The following is a 26933-nucleotide window of genomic DNA, read 5'->3' as shown; positions in this document are numbered from 1 at the left end:
ACCAATGACAGCTGGTGCAAAAACACAAAGACTGTAGACAGCCACTGTTCCCCGGATTTGGAATATTTGACTGTGAAGTGCAGACCCGTCTACATACCTCGCGAGTTTACTGTTGTCATGGTAACGGCCGTGTATGTACCACCCGATGCTAATGCTAACTCTGCCATGGAGGAGCTGCACAAGACAATAAGCAACCAGCAGAACTCCCATCCAAACGCAGTGCACATTATAGCTGGGGACTTCAACCATGCTGATTTAAGGTCAGTATTCCCCAGATTTGAACAGCATATTAAATGTGCAACGAGGGGGAAAAACACATTGGATAAAGCCTACAGCAACATCCAAAAAGGCTACAGAGCAACCCCTCTACCACATCTAGGTTTGTCAGACCACATGTCCATGCTGTTGATCCCTGCATACGCTCCCATTAGGAGAAGAGCCCCCCCAGTCACAAAAACTGTGAAAACCTGGCCAGAAGGTGCATCACATCAGCTGCAGGACTGTTTTGAAAACACGGACTGGAGCGTGTTCGAACATCAGGACCTTGAAGAGCACACAACATCAGTGCTCTCATATATTAACTTCTGTGTCAACAGTGTCACTGTGGACAAACGTCACCAGGTGTATTCCAACCAGAAACCCTGGATGACTAAAGAGGTCCAGGTCCTGCTGAAGCAACGTGACGCCGCTTTTAGATCCGGTGATGGTATGCAGTACAGTGCAGCCAGATCTCAGTTGAAAAGAGGCATCAGAGAGGCCAAGGCAGCGTACAAGAGAAGGATCGAAGACCACTTCACCACCAACAACTCACGACAGGTATGGCAGGGAGTTCAGCACTTAACCAACTACAAACCTGGTAATACCACGTAGACTGAGGGTAACGCGGAGCTTGCAGAGGAGCTGAACCACTTCCTCGCACGCTTTGAGGTGAAGGGACCAGAGGCAGCAGCAGCAAAAACATCGGACAGCAGCAGCCCAAGCCTCATAGTGCAGGAATATGAGGTGAGGCGCACACTGAGGGCAGTGAACCCCAGGAAGGCCACCGGACCAGATGGGGTAACCGCAAAGGTCCTAAAAGAGTGTGCAGACCAGCTGGCTGGGGTCTTCACTAAGATCTTCAACACTTCACTGTCCCAGTCCTGCATCCCGCCGTGCCTAAAGTCAGCCACAATTGTCCCACTGCCAAAGCGTACTAACATTAGCAGCCTCAACGACTACCGACCAGTTGCTCTAACACCTGTTATAATGAAGTGCTTTGAGAAACTGGTCCGACGTCACATCATGTCCTGCCTGCCACCCACACTCGACCCGCTCCAGTTTGCATACAGAGCTAACAGATCAACTGAAGATGCCATTGCTACAACGCTCCACACCACCATCTCTCACCTGGAAGTGCAGGGCCGTTACGCCAGGCTGCTCTTTGTTGACTTTAGCTCTGCTTTCAATACGATACTCCCGGACAGACTAATAGATAAACTGCTGGAAATTGGACTTCCTTCCACCACCTGTCGCTGGATCAGAGACTTCCTCTCAGACCGTGTACAGAGAGTTAGAGTGGGGCCTCATCTTTCCTCAGCCCTCAGCCTCAACACCGGCTCTCCACAAGGCTGTGTACTGAGTCCCCTACTGTACACTCTGTACACACATGACTGTGTTAGTTCCCACCCAGACAACACAGTCATCAAGTTTGCAGATGATACCACTGTGGTGGGGCTCATCTCAGGGGGAGATGAGACTGCATACAGAGCTGAAGTTCAGAGGCTGTCAGATTGGTGTGCAGACAACAACCTGGACCTCAATACCACCAAAACAAAAGAACTGGTAGTTAACTTCAGAAGGAGGAAGTCCGAGCTGCAGCCTGTCAGCATCAACGGGGAGTGCGTGGAAAGGGTCTCCAGTTTCAAGTTTCTGGGTGTGCACATAGACACAGACCTCCAATGGAGCTCTAACACCTCTGCGGTCTTAAAGAAGGCCCAACAGCGTCTCCACTTTCTGAGAATCCTCAGAAAAATGGACCTGAAGAAGGAGCTGCTGACCGTCTTCTACCGCTGCTCCATTGAAAGTGTGCTGACATATTGCATCGGTGTGTGGTTCTCCAGCTGCACCACAGCACACAGAAAGGCACTCCAGAGGGTCATCAACATGGCCCAAAAAATCATTGGACATCCTCTTCCCTCCCTGAAGGACCTGTACAGCACTCGCTGTCTCAAGAGGGCACGCAGCATCCTACGGGACTGCACACACCCAGGACACCGGGTGTTTAAGCTGCTGCCGGCCTCCCTGCTGCTGCGGAGTCGGGGTGGTCTGCCTCTCCCCACCGCAGGGAAAAGGGTAACACCACCTGGGTCTGGGTGCAATTCCCCCCTCCAGGGGCAAGGGTACCTAGACCCGGTTTGTAGAGTACGCTTGGGGAGTGTGATTGTGTGTACAGCGTCTCTTTATGTCTGTCTCCACGTTGGTTGAGTGTGGAGTGAGTGCATATGAGAGCATGAGGGTGGGAATGGATGTTTGTGTCTGTGTGTGCCTGTATGTCTGTGTCTATATGTCAGGTTGGGTATCAGGCGCCACCTCTCTGGGGACATCTCAGGCCCTCCAAGGTTTGGAGGCCTATCTCCACCCACCACCACTTCCCCTGCCGGTGGCGGACTCCCTCAGGTGTCGGTGCGTTGGTGGTTCTTTGTGTCTGGGGGTGGGCGTCCGGGTACACACCGGCTCACTCCTTGGCGGCCGCTTGTCGGGGCCTGGGGCCTGGGGCTCGCTCGGGCCCCTTTGGAGGTGGGGTGCCCCCGGCCTCTCGGCCTAGGGCTCGGTCACTCAGGCGCAGCTGGGGGCCGGCGGAGCTCACGGGCGCGTCACTGCAACTCCCCCTGACTTCTGCTCCGCGGCTGCTGGGCGAGCCCTCATCTGGGACTCTCCTCAGCTCTTACTGGGACAGTGGCGCGGCTGCCCCTCTGTTGGTCTTCCATGGTCTCTTGTGTTCTGGGGGCCTCTGGATGTCTGGAGTTTTGATCTCCTCCATACCCGCTTCACACCCTGGAGGACGGGGCTGTGGCCCCCCCACACTCCCTAGCAGATCATTACATGGAGAAACCTTTGGAATGCAAGCATGCTGATCCACACAGGTATGCACACATGGGTATTCACAGACGCGGACTAAAGCTTTCTTGGCTGCTGCCTCAAAGCACACTGTGCGCTGTCTATCTTGCGTGCTGCACAATATCGTTTATTACTTAGTAAATACTGATATCTATGACTAGCTAGTTTATTGTGATGGTGCTTTGTTTTCTCTATTATTATGTTGCTCTTTGTTGTTTGCTGTCTCCTCTGTTTGTTTTTGTTTGTTTGTTTGTTTGTTTTTTTCTCCATACAGGTGACCCAGGAGTTTTTTTTTTTTTTTTTGTCTCTCTTCCCCCCCCTTCTCACCGTCTCTTCTCCCCTTTGGTTTTCTTTCTTTCTCTCCCCCTCTCTCTCTCATTCATTCCCCCTGTCCTATTTATTAAAAAAAAAAAAAAAAAAAAAAAATGACAAAGGATGAACTGAAGCTCTGCCATCACGTAATGTCGCATACTGCTGTTTCTGATGTCATTTAGAAAAAAAAAAAAAAAAGCTGCTGCCGTCTGGCAGGAGGTTCAGGCTGCTGAGGTCCCGAACAAATAGACTCAAGGACAGCTTTTACAACAGGGCAATAGCCCTGATCAATGTAAATAGCTGACCTGACTGGATACCTCCCTGGACTTTTTAGGGGGAGTTTACAATGTTTAAAACGATAACAATAATATTTATATTTATAACAAGGTGCAATAATAATTAATGTGCAATAATAACAGTGTGCAATAAAAATACACTTATTCTTCTTTTTTATACTAAGTTAATATACTGTGTTGTGTTGTTTGTTATGTTGTGATGTGTCATATCGTGTCGTGTTGTGTTATATGTAGTGCCGACGTAGGACAGTTTTTCCAATTTCATTGTACTACTGTACTATGTATGACTGTGCAATGACAATAAAGAGTTATCTTATCTTATATATATATATCTATATATATATATATATATATATATATATATATATATATAGCTTGAAGGATAAACCGCCCGCAGGGGCGTGCTGGGTGTTATTATTATTTATTATATATATAAAAAACACCCAGCACGCCCCTGCGGGCGGTTTAACCTTCAAGCTCGGGTCCTCTACCAGAGGCCTGGGAGCTTGAGGGTCCTGCGCAGTATCTTAGCTGTTCCCAGGACTACGCTCTTCTGGACAGAGATCTCCGATGTTGTTCCTGGGATCTGCTGGAGCCACTCGCCTAGCTTGGGAGTCACCGCACCTAGTGCTCCGATTACCACGGGGACCACCGTTACCTTCACCCTCCACATCCTCTCGAGCTCTTCTCTGAGCCCTTGGTATTTCTCCAGCTTCTCGTGTTCCTTCTTCCTGATATTGCTGTCATTCGGAACCGCTACATCGATCACTACGGCCGTCTTCTTCTGTTTGTCTACCACCACTATGTCCGGTTGGTTAGCCACCACCATTTTGTCCGTCTGTATCTGGAAGTCCCACAGGATCTTAGCTCGGTCATTCTCCACCACCCTTGGGGGCATCTCCCATTTTGACCTCGAGACTTCCAGGTTATACTCGGCACAGATGTTCCTGTACACCAGGGGTGCTCACACTTTTTCCGCATGTGAGCTACTTATAAAATGACCAAGTCAAAATGATCTACCCACTACAAAAATCCAAAACATATACTTATTTATAAATATATTGAGGATTCTTTATATCTACAATGTATATACATGCATAACCGCAATATCCAATATTTCACAACACAATTAACTATGTAAATTTTTTGTCATTACCTGAGTTTACTCTGATGACTTGCACTGAACTGAATCAGCCAGGGATGCATAGTCCGGACAGTAGCTGCTGACGGCCAGGTTTAAGAGAAAAAAACCGAGAGCTAAAAATTGGAGTTAACTCGCTGACTAGCTTGTCAGTTTTACTACACTTCGCGCCGCTGTTTGCGCATGCGCAGCGACCTAAGCGTCAGAAAAAATCTGCTGTCATCTGACTGGCTTCCCTGTATCAATCAAGTGACGGGATGGATGATAGGCTGGCATCTATTTTTTTTAATGCCATGCGATCTACCAATACTACCTTTGCGATCGACTGGTCGATCGCGATCGACGTATTGAGCACCCCTGCTGTACACTATGCCGGCCACTTGGTTATGGCGTTCCATGTATGTCCTGCCTGCTAGCATCTTGCACCCTGCTGTTATGTGCTGGATTGTCTCTGGGGCATCTTTACACAGCCTGCACCTGGGGTCTTGCCTGGTGTGATAGACCCCAGCCTCTATGGATCTTGTGCTCAGAGCTTGTTCTTGTGCTGCCATGATTAGTGCCTCTGTGCTGTCTTTCAGTCCAGCTTTGTCCAGCCACTGGTAGGATTTCTGGATATCAGCCACCTCCTCTATCTGCCGGTGGTACATACCGTGCAGGGGCCTGTCCTTCCATGATGGCTCCTCGTCTCCCTCCTCTTTCTTGGGTTTCTGCTGCCCGAGGTATTCACTGAGCACTCGGTCAGTTGGGGCCATCTTCCCAATGTATTCTTGGATGTTCCTTGTCTCATCCTGGACTGTGGTGCTGACACTCACCAGTCCCCGGCCCCCTTCCTTCCGCTTAGCGTACAGCCTCAGGGTGCTGGACTTGGGGTGAAACCCTCCATGCATGGTCAGGAGCTTTCTTGTCTTTATGTCAGTGGCTTCTATTTCCTCCTTTGGCCAGCCTATCACCCCAGCAGGGTACCTGATCACGGGCAGGGCGTATGTGTTGATGGCCCGGATCTTGTTCTTACCATTCAGCTGACTCCTCAGGACTTGCCTGACCCTCTGCAGGTACTTGGTGGTTGCAGCCTTTCTAGCGGCCTCTTCATGGTTCCCATTTGCCTGCGGGATCCCCAGGTACTTGTAACTGTCCTCTATGTCTGCAATGTTGCTTGAAGGATATATATATATATATATATATATATACCCCCCCCCCCCCCTCCATTCTTGCACATGTCGAGGAGCGTGTCATGTTACATTTCACTGTGTGTTATACTTGTATAACTATGCATGTGACAAATAAAGAACCTTGAACCATTTAATTAGAGCAGGCAGTTGTACTGCCCTCTGTAGCTGGACGTGCGTCTCACTCATCTATTTTTAAAAGATAACAATAACTCTATAAGGAGAGCACTCTTCGAAGCGCACAGTCACAAAGGGGATTCACAGGTTGGTTGAAAACACATTAAAGAGCTGTGCATATCCCAACAAAGATGCAATCGTGCATTCTCAATAAATATTTGCATAGAAACATTTGCTGTGATCCAATGATGGGGTGTGCAAGAAACAGCCTGAATACTCAGTCGACCTCACGGGATGATGCAGGAAGGCTGTTTCAAAGTTTATGCGCTGAACTCGAAATATGAGAGTGGAAGTGTCAAAAGGTTCTGATGCAGTGAAGCTGCTGGGTTAGTGTCTGACATCAGCTATGAGCTTCTCCACGTCCAGCGTTTGAGTGCAGCCGGCTAAGAAAAGATATCTAGGAGGAGTTCAGGAGTTCCAAGTAGTAACCTTCTAACTATTATGATTTCTAAAACGTGAAATAAACCTGTTCATCATCAAATTGCAATTTTGAATTTTAAGATGTTTAAGATGTTAAAATGTTTTATGGCCTTTTTATTTAGACCTTGTGGCATTTTAGCATGTTTGAAATACATTTTTCAAATATTTTCCACACCTCCATACAACATTATTTATAGGATTTCTATGTTAAAATAAGCACACAGTCATATACATATTTGATGCTGTTAATAAAATATTGGTGAATAGGAGACATCATGTCAGTACTCACAGGCGTTTTCATTGGAAGGTTCAATCATCCTGTCAACCCTGCAGATACAAACAGAAGAATTTGAGTAGAATAATCCATCTTTGCTTGAAGCTTCAGCTCAGCTTTATTAATTTTTTAAAAATTACATTTAAAAATTTATTTTTTTCTCTTCAGTCAGAAAGTTCTGCACAAAGGAGATCTTTGGTTTGTTGGGTTGCTCTACAATTTTATAGGATCTTTATCTAAACACAGCAACAACAAAAAATAGTGAATATTTATTAAACACATTTTTTAAATTGGTTCAGCTGAACTTAAAAATATGGACTTGAAGCTTGATTTGTCAGATCTGACCAGACTGACAAAAGACTAAAACTGTCATGGTCCTGGGTCGGTGACCCAGCGCTTTAAGTTTATTATTAACATTTTCCAATTTATTATCATGATTATTATTATTATTGTTTGAGTTCTACGTGTTCTATTCGGTCTGCCTCTGAGTCTGCGTCTGTATCTGTCTGTCTATGGTGTCACCACGTCTGTTTGTGAATCTGTCTGTTTAGTTCAATGTCTTTTCTGGTTCCATGTGTCTGAGTTTCCTGTTTTATTGTGAAGGTCTGTGTCGTATGTGAGTGTGCCAGTTTACGTTTCCCCTGTCTTGTCAGCTGTGATTTCTCCCAAGTGTGTTCCCCTCCTGTCTCTCATCCCTTGATTACTGCCATCTGTGTATTTAAGCCCTGTGTTTCTCTGTGTCAGTGTCGTACCCTCAACTTGCTGTGTGTTTGTAATGTCCTGTCCTCCAGCACCTCGGTTTAGAGTTTTGTTTTTGTAAGTTTTATTTCGTGAATCATTCCTCCAGCAATAAAGCTGCGTTTTCAGTTTATTCCCATCTCTAAGAGTCCTGCAATTTTGGGTCCACCACTTCTGCTTGCCTGCCACACAGCCAACTATGAGAAAAACTAAACTCATTTTCTGTGCTTGTTTTTCTTAATTTCAGGTAATGTATTAAACAATATCATCTCAATGAGTTTTTTTCTAAAGTCAACTTTTTATTTTTATTTTAGTCAAACATTTTTTACATCTACTTTCAGCTTAGTGTTATTTAACTAAAAAAAACTGCGACCCTCTACTGACCCCAGAGTCTCCAGTCTCCACTGTGGATTCTCCACAAGCTCAGACAGCTGCTTCAGATCCGATTCCTGCAGGTTGTTTCCTCTCAGGCGCAGCTCGCTCAGATAGGACGGGCTGGACTTTAGTGCTGAAGCCAGATACTCACAGCTGATCTCTGACAGACCACAGTACTCCAGTCTGAGTAAAAAGCAAAAGATTTAAGGTTATTGTACAAACTTATTCTTGAAATCATATAGTTATTGTTTATTGTTTACTTTTATTAAACATGCCTGTGGCCACAGATTGACATGTTTTTATCCTTTTAGAGCCAACCTTTTTATCTCCAACTTTAACAATTAAGACTCCATTATGAAGAACCACAGTGTGGGTCAGTATATCAGTCTTATGTCTGCAGGTCAGTGGAAAACAAAACTTGAAAACATGGTGACTGACCTCAGAGTTTCCAGTCTGCACTGTGGACTCTCCAGAAAACCACACAAACGCTCCACTCCTAAATCCTGCAGTTTGTAGTTGGAGCTCAGGTCCAGCTCTCTAAGAAAGGAGGGGTTGGACTTCAGAGCTGACACCAGAAATCTGCAGCTGTGTTCAGACAAGCTGCAGTCCTCCAGTCTGAATAAAACAAAACACATTTGTAAGCTCAAAAGTTTCTGCTTGAAATCGTTCAGTTTTTCATCATTCAGAGGGAGAACAGAAAAATGGTTATTAAATGAAAACAACTGCAAATGAATATCTGTCAGATAAAACTAATAAGTCATTAATTTCAAATCCTTAACCATTGTTTTTGAAAGAATTTATTGTAGATGAAGTCAGTGTTTTTGTCCATTAATATTTCTTTTTCATAAGTTGTACTAACTTGATGTTAGTATTATTATTGTTGTTGCACAATGTGTCATTTCATAGCTTTATTGTAGCTCATACACATTTCAGGAGTCTAGAAACAACAGACATCTCTTGAACAGACATCTTGTCACGGTCCCCTTGTTTCTCTGGCTGGCTCATGCTGGCTACAGGTGTTGTTGTTGTTTTTCCTCCTGCCTGGGCGGAGCTCGTTACGGGCTCTCGCTCTTGGCCCACACACCCGTGTGATTGTCACCACCTGCTGCTGATCTGGCTGAGTTCCCCAGCTGCTATTTAAGGCAGTGGCACAGAGTAGCTCGCCGCTGGAATGTGGAATCTCCTGAGTTCGTGCTCTTGGCTTGATCAAAAGAGCGCCTTGTGTATGTTTGCCTGTGGAACTAACTGTTGTATTCTGTGTGTAGATATCCCCCTTCTGGACCAGATTACGGACCCTGCATGAGTGGAGTTTTGGAGCTAGTGCGGCTGAAAAGGAGTGAGTAAGTGTGTGTGGAGGTGCTCTGGCGGTGACTGTGCTGAAGAGGAAGCGTGTGTGTGGATTGCCCCCTCTCCCTGGAGCCGACTCAAAGTATAGCGCTAAAGGGTGTGTTCCCTGTTGTAAATAAATTGTCTTCTTTTGTTTGCAAAGAACTCTGTCTGCGCGTGAGTCTGTCCAGTAGTTATGACACACCTCTTGAACAAAAACATTTTTGGTTCATTTCTGGTATCTTTTGTTCATCCTACGTCTCAGTTTATTATTCTTTTGTGTTTGCATTAATAGACCACTGTAGACTATTATTCTGGCCTAGAGTAACTAAGGTTAAGGGGTGTCCAAATTCATAGGCTGCGTCCTCCTGAGGACCCGGCCCACGTAGACCGCGAAGGCTGGGTCCTCAGAAGGTTGGGTAGGCTGAAAGTAAACTGCAGTGCAATGGGACAGTCCAGCCTTCAGATTTGCGTCACCGCTGTCTCGGTGGAGTTTAATAAACTCGGCTGTCTGCTCCTTGCAATCTAAAATATAACAGGACACTGGAGTAAACTCCAGTGTCCTGACTTTACTGTCATATTCCCATATATCATTGTGATGTTGTTTATTCTATTACTCTTGTTCTCTTCTGGTTTTCTTTTTTTCTTTCTCAGCAGGTGATCCAGGTGATTGATATATGCATTTTTTTTCTTCTTTTTTCTTCGCTCATTCTGTTGGTTTTTGTCTTTTGCCCTTCTCCCCCGTCCCTCTTCTCAGCTGTTTCTCTTTCCCTCTTTCTTTCTCCCCTTCTTTCCCCCAGTCAAGTCTGTCCCGTATTCAGCAAGTGAAAATAAAATAAACAATAAAAGGTGAATCAAATGGACCATTACGGCAAGGCTGGGATGGTCAGTTTGGTAAAGTAAATCCGTTGGGCATCTTTCTTTGCCTTTAGACAACAATTCTGATGCAAAAGAGCCAAACGGGACAGGCAGAAAAAAAAAGAAAAAAAAAAAAAAAAAGAAAGATTAATAAGAGTAATTTTAAAACTTAGTAGCAGCCGCCATTGTTGGAAACTGGAGTTTGGCTGGGCCACGCTATGAATTCTGGGATATGGTGGGCCACGAAGGACACACCCGACCCATCCTTTAAATTCGGGGGAAAGGAGGACGCATTTGTTGGCTGCATTTGTCGGAGCCAAGAATTTGGACAGCCTTCGTCGCGTCGCTGTGACGTAATCGGCCTATGAATGCGGCCTCAAGAGGATGCAGCCCATGAATTTGGACACCCCCTTGTCCTCATCATCTTTGAACTCCAAACAGAGACAGATGTTATCTAAAACTGTAGCTAGAAAGGTACAGAAAGTACATCAATGTCAACAGCATTGTCTGAATCTGATTTAAAGCATCAACATGCTACAGTGACTGAAGATCCTTGGCTTTACCCTTATAATATTGGATATTATGTTGCATCACAACTGTGTCTGACCTCAAAGTCTCCAGTCGACAGTGTGGGCTCTCCAGAAAACCACACAGCTGCTCTACTCCAGAATCCTGCAGATTTTTATTGCCACTTAGGTCAAGTTCTCTTAGATGAGAGGGTCTGGACTTTAGAGTTGAGGCCAGATAATCACAGCTGATTTCTGACAAACCACAGTTCCCCAGTCTGGATAAAGAATAAAATAGGTACGTTTATCAGACAAAGCTTTGGGATCTTTTCGGGGCTGAAGACGTTACAAAATGTAAAAATTCAGAAAACAGAAACTTCAAACAACTCAAACCAAAAGGATGCAGGTTGAAACAGTCAAACCAAAAAAGTCTGCAGCTCCACCACTTGTTACATCTTTAGAAACTGGTTGTATTATAAATCTCCAAGTTTCCAACCTTCTGGTTGAATTTGGAAGAGAATTTACAGAATGAAACATTTTGGACAAGAGAATTAGCAAATAAACACTCATATGATGTGAGAATGCAATCAAACTGTTTATTGGTGGGTATGTGTTTTTAGAACACTGAAGTTGAGCATTGTCTGGCACAGCATTAGCTTATAGCCAGCTGTTGTTATAGCTGGCTCGTTGTCAGACGGGTGGGTATGGGAGCGTTGCATTTTTTATCGAGTAAAATAAATAACTATCAGTAATAAATTAGTAAAACTAATTTTAAACTAAGTAAAATTAGGCATTTTTTTAAAGCCCTGACTTCAGTTCAGGAATTTTTGGAAGTTTTCTATTTTGTACCAGACTTTCAGTTTCTTTTGTAATTCTCAGGAATATTCCAATACAATCCTATCTGAGAATATGAGGTTTAAAAACAAAAAATGTCTAGAGGACGGTTCCTCTGTTGCAGTTGAGCTTAGTTCCGGCCTCTTTTCTTGACCCTCCTTTCCATGTTTCCTTTCTTGAGAGTTCTGTGGCAATTGCGCCTCTCACAGCTGTAGCTACCCAGCATGCCTTTTAGAAGCATAAAGGTAATGAAAATGTGCAATTATTACACATGCTGTGATTCTTACTGTGATTCAGTATAACGTCAGCCACATGTCTGCAGTTTAATGTCAGCACAGCTTTCACATATTTGTCTCAGCACAGCTAAAACATGGTGACTGACCTCAGAGTTTCCAGTCTACAGTGTGGACTCCCTAGAAAACCACACAGCTGCTTCACTCCTGAATCCAATAGTGTGTTGTTGTGGCTCACATCAAGCTCTCTCAGATGGGAGGAGTTGGACTTAGCAAGAGCTGAGACCAGATAAGAACAGCTGATCTTTGACAACCTGCAGTTCTTTAATCTGAAAAAAGAAAAATATATATTATTAGTTAAAGTTCTTGAAATCGTTCAGTCTTTGATAACCTTGATGCAGAAGATTAGAGAGCAGAAACCCCAAACAGCTGTTGTAATACGGAATGTTTTCTTGTTAAACATGATTTTTGGTTTTATTTAAATGTCCGATAGATTTAAATGTTAAGTGAAGTTTTCTAGATATTTACCAAGTATTATCCATAGAAGATTTTTATGGAAGGTTACCATCCTACTTATTTACCCTCATGTTCCTGAAGTCTGGCTTTGTCACAAAGTACATTTTATGAAGAGTTATGCTGCAATGTGTTATGCTAACTGTGAGTAAAAACAATGCACAATCAATCAATGTCAACTCTCTCTGAGATGGGAACGGTCAGCAGGCAAGTTAGAACCCTTTGGCAGGCTGGATACACACTGTGAGCCACAAGTTATCAAGAGTATCATTGTTTTAACTTTTCAAATCTCAACATTGTTCTGCTGCAATAAATAATAGAAGACTATTGATAGGTTTGTAGCTTGAACCTATTCGCTGGAACGTTGAAGACAATATAATTACACAGCAAGCAAGACACGAAGTAGGCAAAGTTCTTCATGTTTCTCATGCACGGGAGAGAACCGGACAAACGCCGTTCCTTTGCTTGACCCCAGTTGCTCTCGTCCGCTCCCCCTTAACACTGCTCTTTTATTGAGGATACATGAATATGCATAGGTTCATTAACATATGACGTCTACATACAAAGAGTACCTTGTCTGTGCATTGTGTGTGTGTGTGTGTGTGTGTGTGGGTGGGGTCAGAGTGTGACCCCATAAATGACTTCCCTAAACCTGCTGGTCTGGAAGTCCAGCGGTTCATCTAAACAAAAGGCACTTAGCCTAAAACAGATATAGCCACGTTTATCCTACCATAAAACAATAAGAGAAGGTACGACCTCTCCCATGCTCCCAGAGTGCTCTCTAATGCGCACAAAGTTTGCAGACTATCAAGGATCAAACCTCTACCAATCTACAACTAATTATAAAACTCTAAGCATATATGAGCAGATATTTCTAAGCATAAATGACAATCAACAATACAAAACCTAACAACTATGTCCCCATAGGATGATCTGATATCCTCGTGTCGGTGTTGTTCCCACATCATCATAATAAATGTTGTTCCAGGTTCAACATTGCAAGTGACCAATCACATTGTTGTGACGTCCCCCTTTTGTGCCTTTGAAAAATACCACCTTAAAAAAATCTAATTCACAACCGCTTCTGTCCGCCGATACAGGAACTTGATTTCTTTGAATTTCAGGATACTTTTCTTTAATAAACGGTAAGCATTATACATATTGTCCTTACAGAGGCGGTTTCTCTTCTCGCAAGTGAAGTAGATTTTTTGAAGGTGTTTGTTTTTTTCGAGGTCGCAGATGATGTCAGGAGAAGGTGATTGGTCACTTGTAATGTTGAACCTGGAACAACATTATTGTTGTATTGATGACGAGGGAACAACGCCAACACGAGGATATCAGATCGTCCATACACCATATGCTCCAGATGCTCAGTATGGATCAGTATAATATCAGCCCTATCATTTTAGTTTAGTGTCAGCACAATTTTCACATCATATTCATCTTGGCACAAAACTAAAACACTTTGTCTGACCTCAGAGTCTCCAGTATACTGTGTGGACTCTCCAGAAAACCACACAGCAGCTCCACACCTGAATCCTGCAGGTTCCTGTTTTCACTCAGGTCCAGATGTTTCAGATGGGAGGGTGTGGATATAGGAGTTGAGACAAGAGCAGCACAGCTGATCTCTGACAAACTGCAGCGTTCCAATCTGAATACAATTGGAAACAAAAAACAATGTAACCAAAACCGTTGTTTGAACTTATTCAGTGTTTTGTAATATGTTCAGACATAATTATGAATTGATCATTCTAAATTGCATCTCCAATTTAGTGCAAATTTTCGCATCATATTCATCTCAGCACAACTAAAACATGATGTCCAACCTCAGAGTCTCCAGTCGACAGTGTGGATTCTCCAGAAAACCACACAGCTGCTTTACTCCTGAATCCTGCATGTTGTCATTAGAGCTCAGGTCTAGTTCTCTTAGATGTGAGGGGTTGGATTTCAGCGCTGACACTAGAGAGGTACAGTTGCTCTCTGACAAACGGCAGCCTCCCAGTCTGAATAAAAACAAACAATTCATTATGCAGAACATTTTTCTGTGTAAGAAGAGGTTTAGTAAAATAAATAAATAAATAAAACCAAGACGATTCTGTCAGAAGCACTCAAACTCTCAGACATGTTTTTAATTTTAATAACATTATACAGGGAAAAAAAACTGTCTGAGATTTTTCTGCATTTCTGCCTTTACTGATAGGGAGGTGTGAAAAGCAGACAGGAAAGTGGGCTGAGCATGGAAGAATGACAGTGCAGCTGTATAACAGCTGGACTAAGCTGTTATACAGACAAAGGAGGGGTTCTTAAATTAAATAATGTTAATTCTTCAGTTTCTGTGATATGTTACAGTTTGAGAGAAGACAACTGAGTCTAATAATGAGTCTAATAATAATTTAAGAGTTTGTTAGCTTCCTTTGGAGTCTTCACACACCCACATTCTCTGTTGCCTGTTGGGGCGGGGGGGCTGGGAGGAGGAGTTGGACGTCCGATTGGGGTCTGAAATGTGGGGCCTCCCTGCTGCTGCGGAGTCGGGGCGGTCTGCTTTTCTCCACCCCAGGGAAGACGGTAACACTACCTGGGTCTGGGTGCAGTTTCCCCCTCCAGGGGCAAGGGTACCTAGACCTGGGGTATAGAGTACGCTTGGGGAGTGTGATTGTGTGTACAGGGTCTCAGACATGAGTGCATTGGTGGTTCTTTGTGTCCAGGGATGGATGTCCGGGTACGCACCAGCTCACTCCTGGTGGCTGCTTATCAGGGCCTGGAACCTGGGGCTCGCTCGGGCCCCTTCGGAGGTGGGGTGCCCTCAGCCTCTCTGCCTGGAGCTTGGTCACTCAGGCACAGCTGGCTGCCGGCGAAGCTCACGGGCGCGTCACTGCAACCCCCCCTGGCTTCTGCTCCGGGGATGCTGAGTAACCCCTCATCTGGGGCTCTCCTCAGCTCTTTCCGGGAGAGTGGCAAGGTTGCCCCTCCATTGGTCTTCCTTGTTCTCTTGTGCTCTGAGGGCCTCTGGATGTCTGGAGCCTGGATCTCCTCCATACCTGCTTCATGCCCTGGAGGACGGGGCTATGCCCCCCCCCCCACACACACACACACCCTCTAAGAGATCGTTACATGAAGGAACCTTTTAAATACAAGGGCGCTCATGCTCACAGGTTACACACGGTTGCTCACAGACACAAACTACACCCTTTTTGGCTGCTACCTCAAAGCACACTGTGTTCTGTCGATCTTACGTGTTGCACAACAATGTTTAACATTTAGTATTTACTGTTATATTCACATAGATCATTGCAATGACGTTCTTTATTGTATTGTTCTGTCTTTTTTGGTTGTTTTCTCTTTTTTCTTTCTCAACAGGTGATCCAGGTGATTGATATATGTATTTTTTGTCTGCTTTTGTTGGTTTTTGTTTTTTGCCCTTCATCACTGTTCCTCTTCCCCGCTGTTTTATATTTATTGTATATTTATAATATATTTACTATTTCATGTCAGAACAGCTTTGTATTGTAGATGATAAAGAGGATTCTGTTTTGTTGTTTTACATATCTCATGATGCTAAATAAATCCAAACCGAATTAAAAAAATTATGTCAGTGTCTTATGTTATATAAGCTCCAACCTCTCTGTTTAAAGCATGTTGCAGTGCTCAGACTGATAGCTTCCTCAGTGGAAGAAATAAGCTAGGAGAAATACTCTGTGACTTAACCTTGATAGCTGAATTCACAGTACAGGTGTTTTTTTGTCTGTCCTCTTGCCTTAAATGTGCTGTTTTGCATGGCTATCTCTCCAAAGCCAAAGATATGGAGTTTACTGTTCAATTAAGATACCAACATAACATATTTTCAAACTGAAGCTTAAGCCAATGGCATTTTTTGTGTTTTCTTTGCTGAAAATAATCAAAATCTTTAACTATTCAAAATAGTTTTCTGTCAATCATAATTATATGAACTATACAATGAATAATTCAGTGGTTAATGTCAAACCTGTTATGCACTTAGAACTGAAAGAACAGTATACAGTTAATCAGGGAGCCCTCTCTGAATTAATAAAGTTCAGGAGCCATAGCAGGCTAAGTTGGGTCATAAGTTGAGAACAATTATTTTAGGTTTTTGCTTCAGTGAATGAACTAAACAACTAAAGAAGAGAATGGACTTTAACATGAAGATCCCCAGGGTGGATTTTGAATTTAGTGTGACCACAGCTTTCACATTATATTCATCCTAGCACAAAAAGTTAAACATGGTGATTAACCTCAGAGTCTCCAGTCTACAGTGTGGACTCTCCAGAAAACCACACAGTTGTTTCACATGTAAATCATGCAGATGGTTTTTACTCAGGTCAAGTTCTCTCAGATGGGAAGGACTGGAATCCAGAGCAGACAGCAGAGACTCACAGCTGTTAACTGACAACCAGCAGTCCTTCAATCTGAATAAAGAACAAAACATATAGACAAAATAATTTGTGATTCATTCTTATATGTTCTTATCAAATGTTCTTATTATTTCCAACAAACAATGCACGCATCGTAAATCATTCTGCTATTACCAATCACCATTCCACTTGTCTCCTTAGACACAAACAGCAGGTAGGTCAGACTGCCAGGACTCACTAGTTATAGATACAATACATTTACAATACATTTGAACATCTCAATGAGTACTTTGAGTCATATTTGATTTAATACTTGACTTTCTCAAATCTTTGTAGTCAGAGCCTGCTGGCTTTGTAAATGACTTGTACATCTTGTCAGTTTTAAATGAGCAGCAGTAACACAACATATATACAGTGGGGCAAAAAAGTATTTAGTCAGCCACCGATTGTGCAAGTTCCCCCACTTAAAATGATGACAGAGGTCAGTAATTTGCACCAGAGGTACACGTCAACTGTGAGAGACAGAATGTGAAAAAAAAATCCATGAATCCACATGGTAGGATTTGTAAAGAATTTATTCGTAAATCAGGGTGGAAAATAAGTATTTGGTCAATAACAAAAATACAACTCAATACTTTGTAACATAACCTTTGTTGGCAATAACAGAGGTCAAACGTTTACTATAGGTCTTTACCAGGTTTGCACACACAGTAGCTGGTATTTTGGCCCATTCCTCCATGCAGATCTTCTCGAGAGCAGTGATGTTTTGGGGCTGTCGCCGAGCAACACGGACTTTCAACTCCCGCCACAGATTTTCTATGGGGTTGAGGTCTGGAGACTGGTTAGGCCACTCCAGGACTTTCAAATGCTTCTTACGGAGCCACTCCTTTGTTGCCCGGGCGGTGTGTTTTGGATCATTGTCATGTTGGAAGACCCAGTCTCGTTTCATCTTCAAAGTTCTCACTGATGGAAGGAGGTTTTGGCTCAAAATCTCACGATACATGGCCCCATTCATTCTGTCCTTAACACGGATCAGTCGTCCTGTCCCCTTGGCAGAAAAACAGCCCCATAGCATGATGTTTCCACCCCCATGCTTCACAGTAGGTATGGTGTTCTTGGGATGCAACTCAGTATTCTTCTTCCTCCAAACACGACGAGTTGAGTTTATACCAAAAAGTTCTACTTTGGTTTCATCTGACCACATGACATTCTCCCAATCCTCTGCTGTATCATCCATGTGCTCTCTGGCAAACTTCAGACGGGCCTGGACATGCACTGGCTTCAGCAGCGGAACACGTCTGGCACTGCGGGATTTGATTCCCTGCCGTTGTAGTGTGTTACTGATGGTGACCTTTGTTACTTTGGTCCCAGCTCTCTGCAGGTCATTCACCAGGTCCCCCCGTGTGGTTCTGGGATCTTTGCTCACCGTTCTCATGATCATTTTGACCCCACGGGATGAGATCTTGCGTGGAGCCCCAGATCGAGGGAGATTATCAGTGGTCTTGTATGTCTTCCATTTTCTGATGATTGCTCCCACAGTTGATTTTTTCACACCAAGCTGCTTGCCTATTGTAGATTCACTCTTCCCAGTCTGGTGCAGGTCTACAATGCTTTTCCTGGTGTCCTTCGAGAGCTCTTTGGTCTTGGCCATGGCGGAGTTTGGAGTCTGACTGTTTGAGGCTGTGGACAGGTGTCTTTTATACAGATGATGAGTTCAAACAGGTGCCATTCATACAGGTAACGAGTGGGGGACAGAAAAGCTTCGTACAGAAGACGTTACAGGTCTGTGAGAGCCAGAGATTTTCCATGTTTGAGGTGACCAAATACTTATTTTCCACCCTGATTTACGAATAAATTCTTTACAAATCCTACCATGTGAATTCATGGATTTTTTTTTTCACATTCTGTCTCTCACAGTTGAAGTGTACCTCTGGTGCAAATTACTGACCTCTGTCATCATTTTAAGTGGGGGAACTTGCACAATCGGTGGCTGACTAAATACTTTTTTGCCCCACTGTATATGTTTGCGGTGCTGTTTAAACTTTCATATTTCTTACTCATCAAATATTTCTTCATGCAATATATGCACAATTTCACAACTCAAACACAGTCATCTGAGAAAGAGCTCCTAACTGTACCTTTATTAGCTTTTGCATTCATCTTTTTTACATTCTATTTGAGCCATGTCTCTAAATATATATTTATACAGATGCGCAGTCTAAGCAGCCTGCCTTTATCTGCTATCATTAGATTGTCAAAAGCCTCATTCACATCCTGACTTCATCTTCACTAACTGATGGAGCACAACATAAACCTTTGGAGGCTTATACACTGTCCCGTCAAACATTTCAACTTGTGTCAGTGATTAGTTAATCTCTTTTCATATCTTTAAGTTCTACTTGGAGCCAAAAGGAAAAACATATGTTTGGTCACTAAGAAAGACATAAAATTTTTTAGATGCACTGAAATGTCTTCAGATTTGTGTTACGGAAAATCATGAACATTTTAAAAATAAATATTGTTTCATATTATCTGAAATATACAAACAAACAAAAAACAGCTGAAGTCAGTGAACTGACCTCAGAGTCTTCAGCTGACAGTTTGGACTCTCCAGTCCAGCTGAGAGCAGTTTCACCCCTGAATCCTCCAGGTTGTTTTTACTCATGTCCAGCTCTGTTAGATGAGAGGGGTTAGACTTCAGAGCTGAGGCCACAACCTCACAGTGAGCGTCTGAGAGTACACAATGAGTCAGTCTGTGATTAGAGAATATATAAATGAGTTATTGTAAACGCACAAGACATATGACAACAAAACTTTCTGCCACCATAATCTAATGAACATCTGCTCTTTACATCTATGGTTCAACTCTGATCATGTTCAGGTGTTTGACACGAGACACAAGAATGATTCTGTTATTTTCTAATGTTTATACAAAGCAAGAGTCCAATATTGTCTAATGTTTTCAGAGTTTGCTCACTGCCAGTTAGTTCAGGAATAAGTAAGGGTACATTGAATTCAACTCCCTTTCTTTTTCAGCAGATCGGTATATCATGACTGCTATTCCGATGCTGGTACTATTTGTGCTTAGCTGTCCTGGTTAAATGCATAAACACTACTATCTCTCTGTAAGTACAGTGCATTTTCTTTCCACACAAAGTTGTAAATACACAAATTTCAAAGCAGAAGATAATTTAACATACACCATATTGCTAAAAGTATTCACTCATCCATCCAAATCATTGACTTCAAGTATTCCAATTACTTCCATGGCCACTAGTGATGGGATTTCCGGCTCTTTTTAGAGAACCGGCTCTTTCGGCTCGGCTCACTAAAAAGAGCCGGCTCTTTCGGCTCCGAACCGGCTCTTCAGGTTGTTTTGTTGCTTTAATTTATTTATTATTAACAACAATATAAAATTATGCACAAAAGGAATTACTAATGTAACAAAAAAGTGGTTTTATTTATATATGTTTATATATAAATATATGCGGTGGCCCCTAGAGACAAAACACGTACAAACTCCAAAAAGCACATACAAACTCCAAAACACATTTCTAGCATGAACTGAACTTCCAAAACAGAGCTACCTAGATCACTTAAATTACACAATTGAAAGCATGAAAGCATATGTGTATTGTTTGTGTATATATACACAAGCATTCATATATAGTCAAATAATTTAAAAAATTTTTTCATTCATTTACCTGTTATTACCACACACCAAATCCGGTCATTGGTACTTGCTGGCTTGTGTAGCCACTAGGTAACAAAAGTTCAACACTGCCCCCTAGCATCCTGGAGCACTTCTGTTGTCTTTTGTACGTGTTTTGAGTTTTTATGTGATTCTGAGTTTTCACGTGTTTTGGAGTTTGTGCGTGCTTCGGAGTTTGCACGTGTTTTTACGTGTTTTGGAGTTTTTACGTGTTTTGGAGTTTTTACGTGTTTTTACGTGTTTCGAAGTTTGTATGTGCTTTGTCTGTAGGGGCCACCGTAAATATACTTTTATTTATTCACTCCACATAAAATGTAATAAATAAATCATATAATACAAAAATCAACTATCCATATTTCAACTTTTAACTATTTAAATTTTCAGCTTTTTCCTTTTACAAATTTAAAGTGAAACAACACAAAACACTGCAAACCACAACACAATTAAATAAAAATTATAATATGAAAACAAAAAGAACATGCATATTCTCTGTCATATGGACCTGCATGAATAAACTTTCTGAATCCTTTATCATCCGCAACTGAAAATAGTTGTGGATGATTACTATACCTTTCTAATGTGACGCGATAAGGAGCCGGCTCGCGTTGTTCACGTCAAAGAGCCGGTTCTAAGAGCCATTTCGTTCACGACTGACCCATCACTAATGGCCACAGGTGTATAAAGTCCAGCACCCAGGCATGCGTACTGCTACTACAAATATTTGTGAAAGAATAGGTTCTTCTCAGGAGCTCTGTGAATTCCAGGTATTGTGATTATAATTCCAATGTGTGGTGATTGAATGCCACCTGATGAGCAAGTCCAATTGTGAAAATTTCTCACTAAGTGAAAGCATTTGGGAATGTAGTCAAATCAGCCACAGAGTATAGACTACATAAAATCCAAGAGCAGGGTTAAGGAATGCTGAAACGCATAGTGCAGGTCGCCAACTTTCTGCAGTCAATCACTGCAGACCTCCAAACTTCATGTGGCCTTCAAAATAGCTCAAAAACACAGCTAAGAGAGCTTCATGGAATTGTTTTTCATGGCTGAGCAAATGCATCTAAGATGCAGTGTTGTAAAGTACTCTGCTATTGGACTCTCAAGCAATATAGACGAATCACGCGTATCCATCCGGCAGTCCAATGGATAAGTCTGGGTTTGGTGGTTGCCAGGTAAACAGTACTTGTCTGACTACAATGTGCCAAATTTAAAGTTTGGTGGAGGGGGGTTATGGGCTCAGAGCCTTAGTTCCAGTAAGCTTAAGCATGCCAAGACATTTTGGAGAATTTCATTCTTCCAGCATTGTGGGAACAGTTTGGTAATGGCCCCATTCTGTACTCACAGTGCACGCCAGTGCACAAAGTAAAGTCCATAAAGACATGAATGAGCAAGTTTGGTATGGAAGACATTGACTGGCCTGCACAAATTTCTGACCTTAACCTTAAAGAACATGTTTGGGATGAATTAGAGTGCAGACTGGGAGCCAGGCCTTCTTGTCCAACATCAGTGTCTAACAAATGTGCTTCTGTGGAAGAATGGTCAAAAATTCCCATAAACACACTGCTAAGCCTTGTGGAAAGCCTTCTTAGAAGAGTTAAAGCAATTATACCTGCAAAGGTCTTGCTGACATTATATTAAACCCTATGGGTTAAGGATGCCAGTCAAGTTCATATGCATTTGAAGTGAATACTTTTGGCAATATAGTATAATAATAATAATAATAATAATAATAATAATAATAATAATAATAATAATAATAATAATAATAATAATAATGGATTGGATTTATATAGCGCTTTTCAAGGCATACATACATACAGGCACAAGCTCTGGCTATGAACTAATTTTATGATAACTAATATTAGCTATCATATTGTGATCCACAAACTGTAAGGAGTGGATCTCAGAGAGTTTCTTCTCTGATCTGTTAGCTGATTTCAAGAACACTTGACTCTCCAAATACACTTAGAATTTGTTAATCTCCACCGGACAGTGCAATATGTTAATGCTTCTGTCAGTAGAAATTTAATAACCGTTCACTGTCTTTGAGAATATTGGGTCAACCAATTACTTACTTACAATTAAGTCGACTGACATGAACCAAGCTATCTCAAGTGAGGTTCAAGCTAGTGCATGTTACTAGCTTGTTCATGTATATCACTAAAAAGAAAAACTCATCTTTATTTTGATGCTGAACTTTCCAACTCTCCTGGAATAATTTATTGTACAACATCACTCGATTGGCTAGCACATGAAAAGTTGCACTTCAAGAGCACTAAAGTATTAAACACATACATGTCAGTCATCCCTTAGTGTGTGTCTGCAATTAGTCTTTGAGATGGTAAAGCTATAACATGTGCGGTGTCAGTAAAGATGTTTCATTCATTTGTTGATTTGTGAAGCTAAAGGAAGGCTTTTTTTTTTAAATTATGGGCATATTTTTATGAACTAGCAAATGGTGATAGAATGTACACATCTAGCAAATGGCAATTGGTGGATCAAAAAAAAACTAGCAGAAATTAATCATCAGGTATTTAGTCTGCATGGGAGTTTGCCCAACCAGTCTACGTGTGCTTTGTGAACTTGGAGAAAGCATTCGGGGGGTCCTGTGGGGGGGTGCTCTGGGAGCATGGGGTGTCTGGCCCATTGCTACGGGCCATTCAGTCCTTATACGACCTTTGCAAGAGCTTGGTCTGCATAGCCGGCAATAAGTCGGACTTGTTCCTGGTGGGTGATGGGCTCCGCCAGGGCTGCCCTTTGTCACCGATTCTGTTCATAATTTGTATGGACAGACTTTCTAGGCATAGCCAAGTGGCGGAAGACTTTCACTTCTCTGCTTTTTGCAGATGATGTGGTCCTGTTGGCTTCATCAGGTGATGGCCTCCAGCTCGCCTTGAAACGGTTCACAGCCGAGTGTGAAGCGGTGGGAACGAGAATCAGCACCTCCAAATCTGAGGCCATGGTCCTCAGCCAGAAAAGGTTGGAGTGCCCACTCCGGGTCAAGGACGAGACCCTGCCCCAAGTGGAGGAGTTTAAGTATCTCGGGGTCTTGTTCACGAGTGACGGGAGAAGGGAGCAGGAGATTCACAGACGGATTGGTGCAGCAGCTGCAGTGATGCGGACGCTGTGGTGAAGAGAGAGCTGGGTGTAAAAGCAGAGCTCTCAATTTACCGGTCTATCTACGTCCCTACCCTCACCCATGACCACGAGCTGTGGGTAGTGACCGAAAGAACGAGATCGCGAATACAAGCGACGGAAATGGGCTTCCTCCGAAGGGTGGCTGGCCTCTCCCTTAGAGATAGGGTGAGAAGTTCAGCCATTCGGGAGGGGCTCAGAGTAGAGCCACTGCTCCTCCACATCGAAAGGAGGCAGTTGAGGTGGTTCGGGTATCTGACAAGGATGCCTCCTGGCCACCTCTTGGGCGATGATTTCCGGGCATGTCCCACCGGGAGGAGGCCCTGGGGCAGACCCAGGACACGCTGGAGAGATTATGTCTCTCGGCTGGCCTAGGAACGCCTTGGTGTTCCCCTGGATAAGCTGGAGGAGGTGGCTGGGGAGAGGGAGGTCTGGGCTTCTCTGCTTGGGCTGCTGCCCCCGCGACCCGACCCTGGATAAGCGGAAGAAAATGAATGGATGGATGGATGGATGGATATTTAGTCTACAGGCAGAGCTTATGGAAACTTTTGCATTTAAGTTAAAATTATCTCCTGTAAACTGAGCAGCACAGCCATCATTAATTTCCATTACCAAGGTACAAGGTGTAGTAGGTCTAGTTGTAGTGTTCCATAACTCTGACCCCATTGTTTTTTAAATGGCGTGATAGAACTTTTTCAGTGTCCAAATACAAAAGTATATAAAATAATTAATGACCAATATCTAAAATACAAAGCTAAAAATAATAATAAGAAGAATTTCGTGTTACATGAAAAACTAAAACCACAAATCAACAATGAAGAATAATACTGAATAATGACTTGGTCTCACCGAGCCTTTCTGCAATTCCTCACAACTGGAAAAAGTCTCAGTCGCCCATCCAATGATGCTTTGAACTTGTTTAGGTCTAACTCATCCAGAACCTCCTCTGACATCTGCAGCATGTAGGCCAGAGCTGAGCAGTGGATCTCAGAGAGTTTCTTTTCTGATCTGTTAGCTGACTTCAAGAATACTTGGATCTCCTGATGTACTGAGAGGTCGTTCATCTCCATCAGACAGTGGAAGATGTTGATGCTTCTGTCAGGAGAAATTTCATCACTGTTCATCTCCTTAAGATTGTTAATGACTCTCTGAATGGTTCCTGGACTGCTCTCTGTCTGACCCAGCAGACCTCCTAAGAGTCTCTGGTTGGACTCCAGAGAGAGGCCATGAAGGAAGCGGACAAACAGGTCCAGGTGGCCATTTTTACTCTGGAGGGATTTTTCCATGGCTCGTTTAAGGAAATCATCCAGAGATGACCCACTGTACTTTTCTCCAAGGAAGGCTTCCAGCACCTCTGTCTTCCTGTTGGTGAAACAGTGGAACATGTAGACTGCAGCCAGAAACTCCTGAATGCTCAGATGAACAAAGCAGTAGACTGGTTTCTGGAAGATCACACAGTCTCTTTTGAAGATCTCTGTACAAACTCCTGAGTACACAGAGGCCTCCGTGACATCAAGACCACACTGCTCCAGGTCTTCTTGGTAGAACATGATGTTTCCTTTCTCCAGATGTTCAAACGCCAGCCTATCCAGCTTCAGAAGAACTTCCCTGTCAGCCTCCGTCAGCTCCTGTGGACTCGTCTCATGTCCCTCATGGTACTTGTTCTTCTTCCTCTTTGTCTGAACCAGCAGGAAGTGTGAGTACATGTCAGTCAGGGTCTTGGGCAGCTCTCCTCTCTGCTCTGTAGTCAACATGTGCTCCAGAACTGTAGCAGTGATCCAGCAGAAGACTGGGATTCTACACATGATGTGGAGGCTCCTGGATGTCTTCATGTGGGAGATGATTCTGCTGGACAGCTCTTCATCACTGAATCTCTTCCTGAAGTACTCCTCCTTCTGGGCGTCAGTGAAGCCTCGTACTTCTGTTAGCCTGTCAACACATGTAGGAGGGATCTGATTGGCTGCTGCGGGTCGGGAAGTTATCCAGACGAGAGCCGAGGGAAGCAGATTCCCGTGGATGAGGTTTGTCAGCAGCTGGCTGACTGATGACTTCTGTGTGACATCAGACAGCAGCTTCCTGTTGGTGAAATCCAATGAAAGTCTGCTTTCATCCAGGCCGTCAAAGATGAACAAAAGCTGAGAGACAGCCAGCTTCTCTGCTGAGACCTTCTGTAATGTTGGATGGAAAACATGGAGCAGCTCCAGAAGACTGTACTGCTCATCTCTGATCAGGTTCAGCTCCCTGAATGAAAGCAGAACCACCACACTGACATGTTGGTTCTCCGAGCCCTCTGCCCAGTCCAGAGTGAACTTCTGCACTGAGAAGGTTTTTCCAACACCAGCCACGCCGTTGGTCAGAACCACTCTGATGGGTCTCTGTTGGTCAGGTAAGGCTTTAAAGATGTCCTGGCACCTGATTGGAGCGTCATGGAGGGCGTCCATCTTGGAAGCTGTCTCCAGCTGCCTCACCTCATGTTGGGTATGAACCTCTTCACTCTGTCCCTCTGTGATGTAGAGCTCAGTGTAGATCCTGTTGAGGAGAGTTCTACTTCCTGTTTCATCACTTCCTTCAGTCACACGTTCACATCTTCTCCTCAGACTGATCTTATGTTCATCTAAAACCTCCTGCAGACCAACATCTGCTGAAAGAAAAACAGAAAGAAAACTCTTCAATGTCTGAACAACACAAGAAGTCCAGTTTTCAGAATTGAGTTCATCAATTCAATTAAATTTTATTTTATTTATACAGCGCCAAATCCCAACAACAGTCACCTCAAGGCGCTTTATATTGTACAGTAGATCCTGCAATAATAGATACAGAGAAAAACCCAACACCATATGACCCCTTATGAGCAAGCGCTTTGGCGACAGTGGGAAGGAAAAACTCCCTTTTAACAGGAAGAAACCTCCGACAGAACCAGGCTCAGGGAGGGGCGGGGCCATCTGCTGTGATTGGTTGGGGTGAGAGAAGGAAAGGGAAACAGCAGACAGATATTCAGTCTTACTTTGTACACAGCTGCTCTGACTGGCTGTCTGCAGTCCAGCTCTGGTTCTGGATCTTTTTCCACACTGGGGACAGGACGAGTCTCCTGATGAAGCAGACTGGTCCCAGTATGAGGAGATGCACTGTCTGCAGACCCAGTGTCCACAGCTGGTAGAGACTGGATCCTTCAGGACGTCCTGACACAAAGCACAGCAGGACAGCTGCTCCTCCTCACAAACACCGCTCCTCTTCCTCTCTCTGTGAACACATTTCTTTATCACTAAAATTATGGTCACAGAGAATAATAAAAATTGAGCTACTTTTCACAACAGAGTATTCATCAAGCTGATTTTTGGTTATACAGTGCCAAGACAGGATAAAGACATGCTGTGGAAAAGAGACAGAGATTAATAACAAGTATGATTCAGTGCAGAGAGGTCTGTTAACACATAGTGAGTGAGAAAGGTGA

At 43.4% G+C, this 26933-nt stretch overlaps 1 protein-coding gene across 2 annotated transcripts in view; it reads right to left on the bottom strand.

The window, feature by feature from the left end:
* LOC146567793 (protein NLRC3-like) overlaps positions 1 to 26933 on the bottom strand; it is a 43954-nt gene that overhangs the window by 7669 nt on the left and 9352 nt on the right. The window contains exons 3-13 of one of the 2 annotated variants that reach the window (XM_085285657.1): positions 26487 to 26722; positions 24332 to 26123; positions 19215 to 19388; positions 16516 to 16689; positions 14092 to 14268; positions 13740 to 13916; positions 11902 to 12081; positions 10787 to 10963; positions 8434 to 8610; positions 8005 to 8178; positions 6898 to 6935 (exon numbers count right to left, since the gene is read on the bottom strand). In XM_085285657.1, the coding sequence (XP_085141783.1) occupies positions 6898 to 6935; positions 8005 to 8178; positions 8434 to 8610; positions 10787 to 10963; positions 11902 to 12081; positions 13740 to 13916; positions 14092 to 14268; positions 16516 to 16689; positions 19215 to 19388; positions 24332 to 26123; positions 26487 to 26722 (3476 nt within the window). Of the gene's footprint in view, positions 1 to 6897; positions 6936 to 8004; positions 8179 to 8433; positions 8611 to 10786; positions 10964 to 11901; positions 12082 to 13739; positions 13917 to 14091; positions 14269 to 16515; positions 16690 to 19201; positions 19389 to 24331; positions 26124 to 26486; positions 26723 to 26933 lie in introns of those variants that run through there. The other variant, XM_085285658.1, reaches the window with a different exon arrangement.

The sequence above is a fragment of the Mchenga conophoros genome, linkage group LG9 (assembly GCF_057382185.1).
Source record: "Mchenga conophoros isolate Kocher_MC1m ecotype Shallow Benthic linkage group LG9, M_conophoros_male_GT1.1, whole genome shotgun sequence".
Taxonomy (NCBI): domain Eukaryota; kingdom Metazoa; phylum Chordata; class Actinopteri; order Cichliformes; family Cichlidae; genus Mchenga; species Mchenga conophoros.
This window is presented reverse-complemented; position numbering and strand designations above follow the sequence as displayed.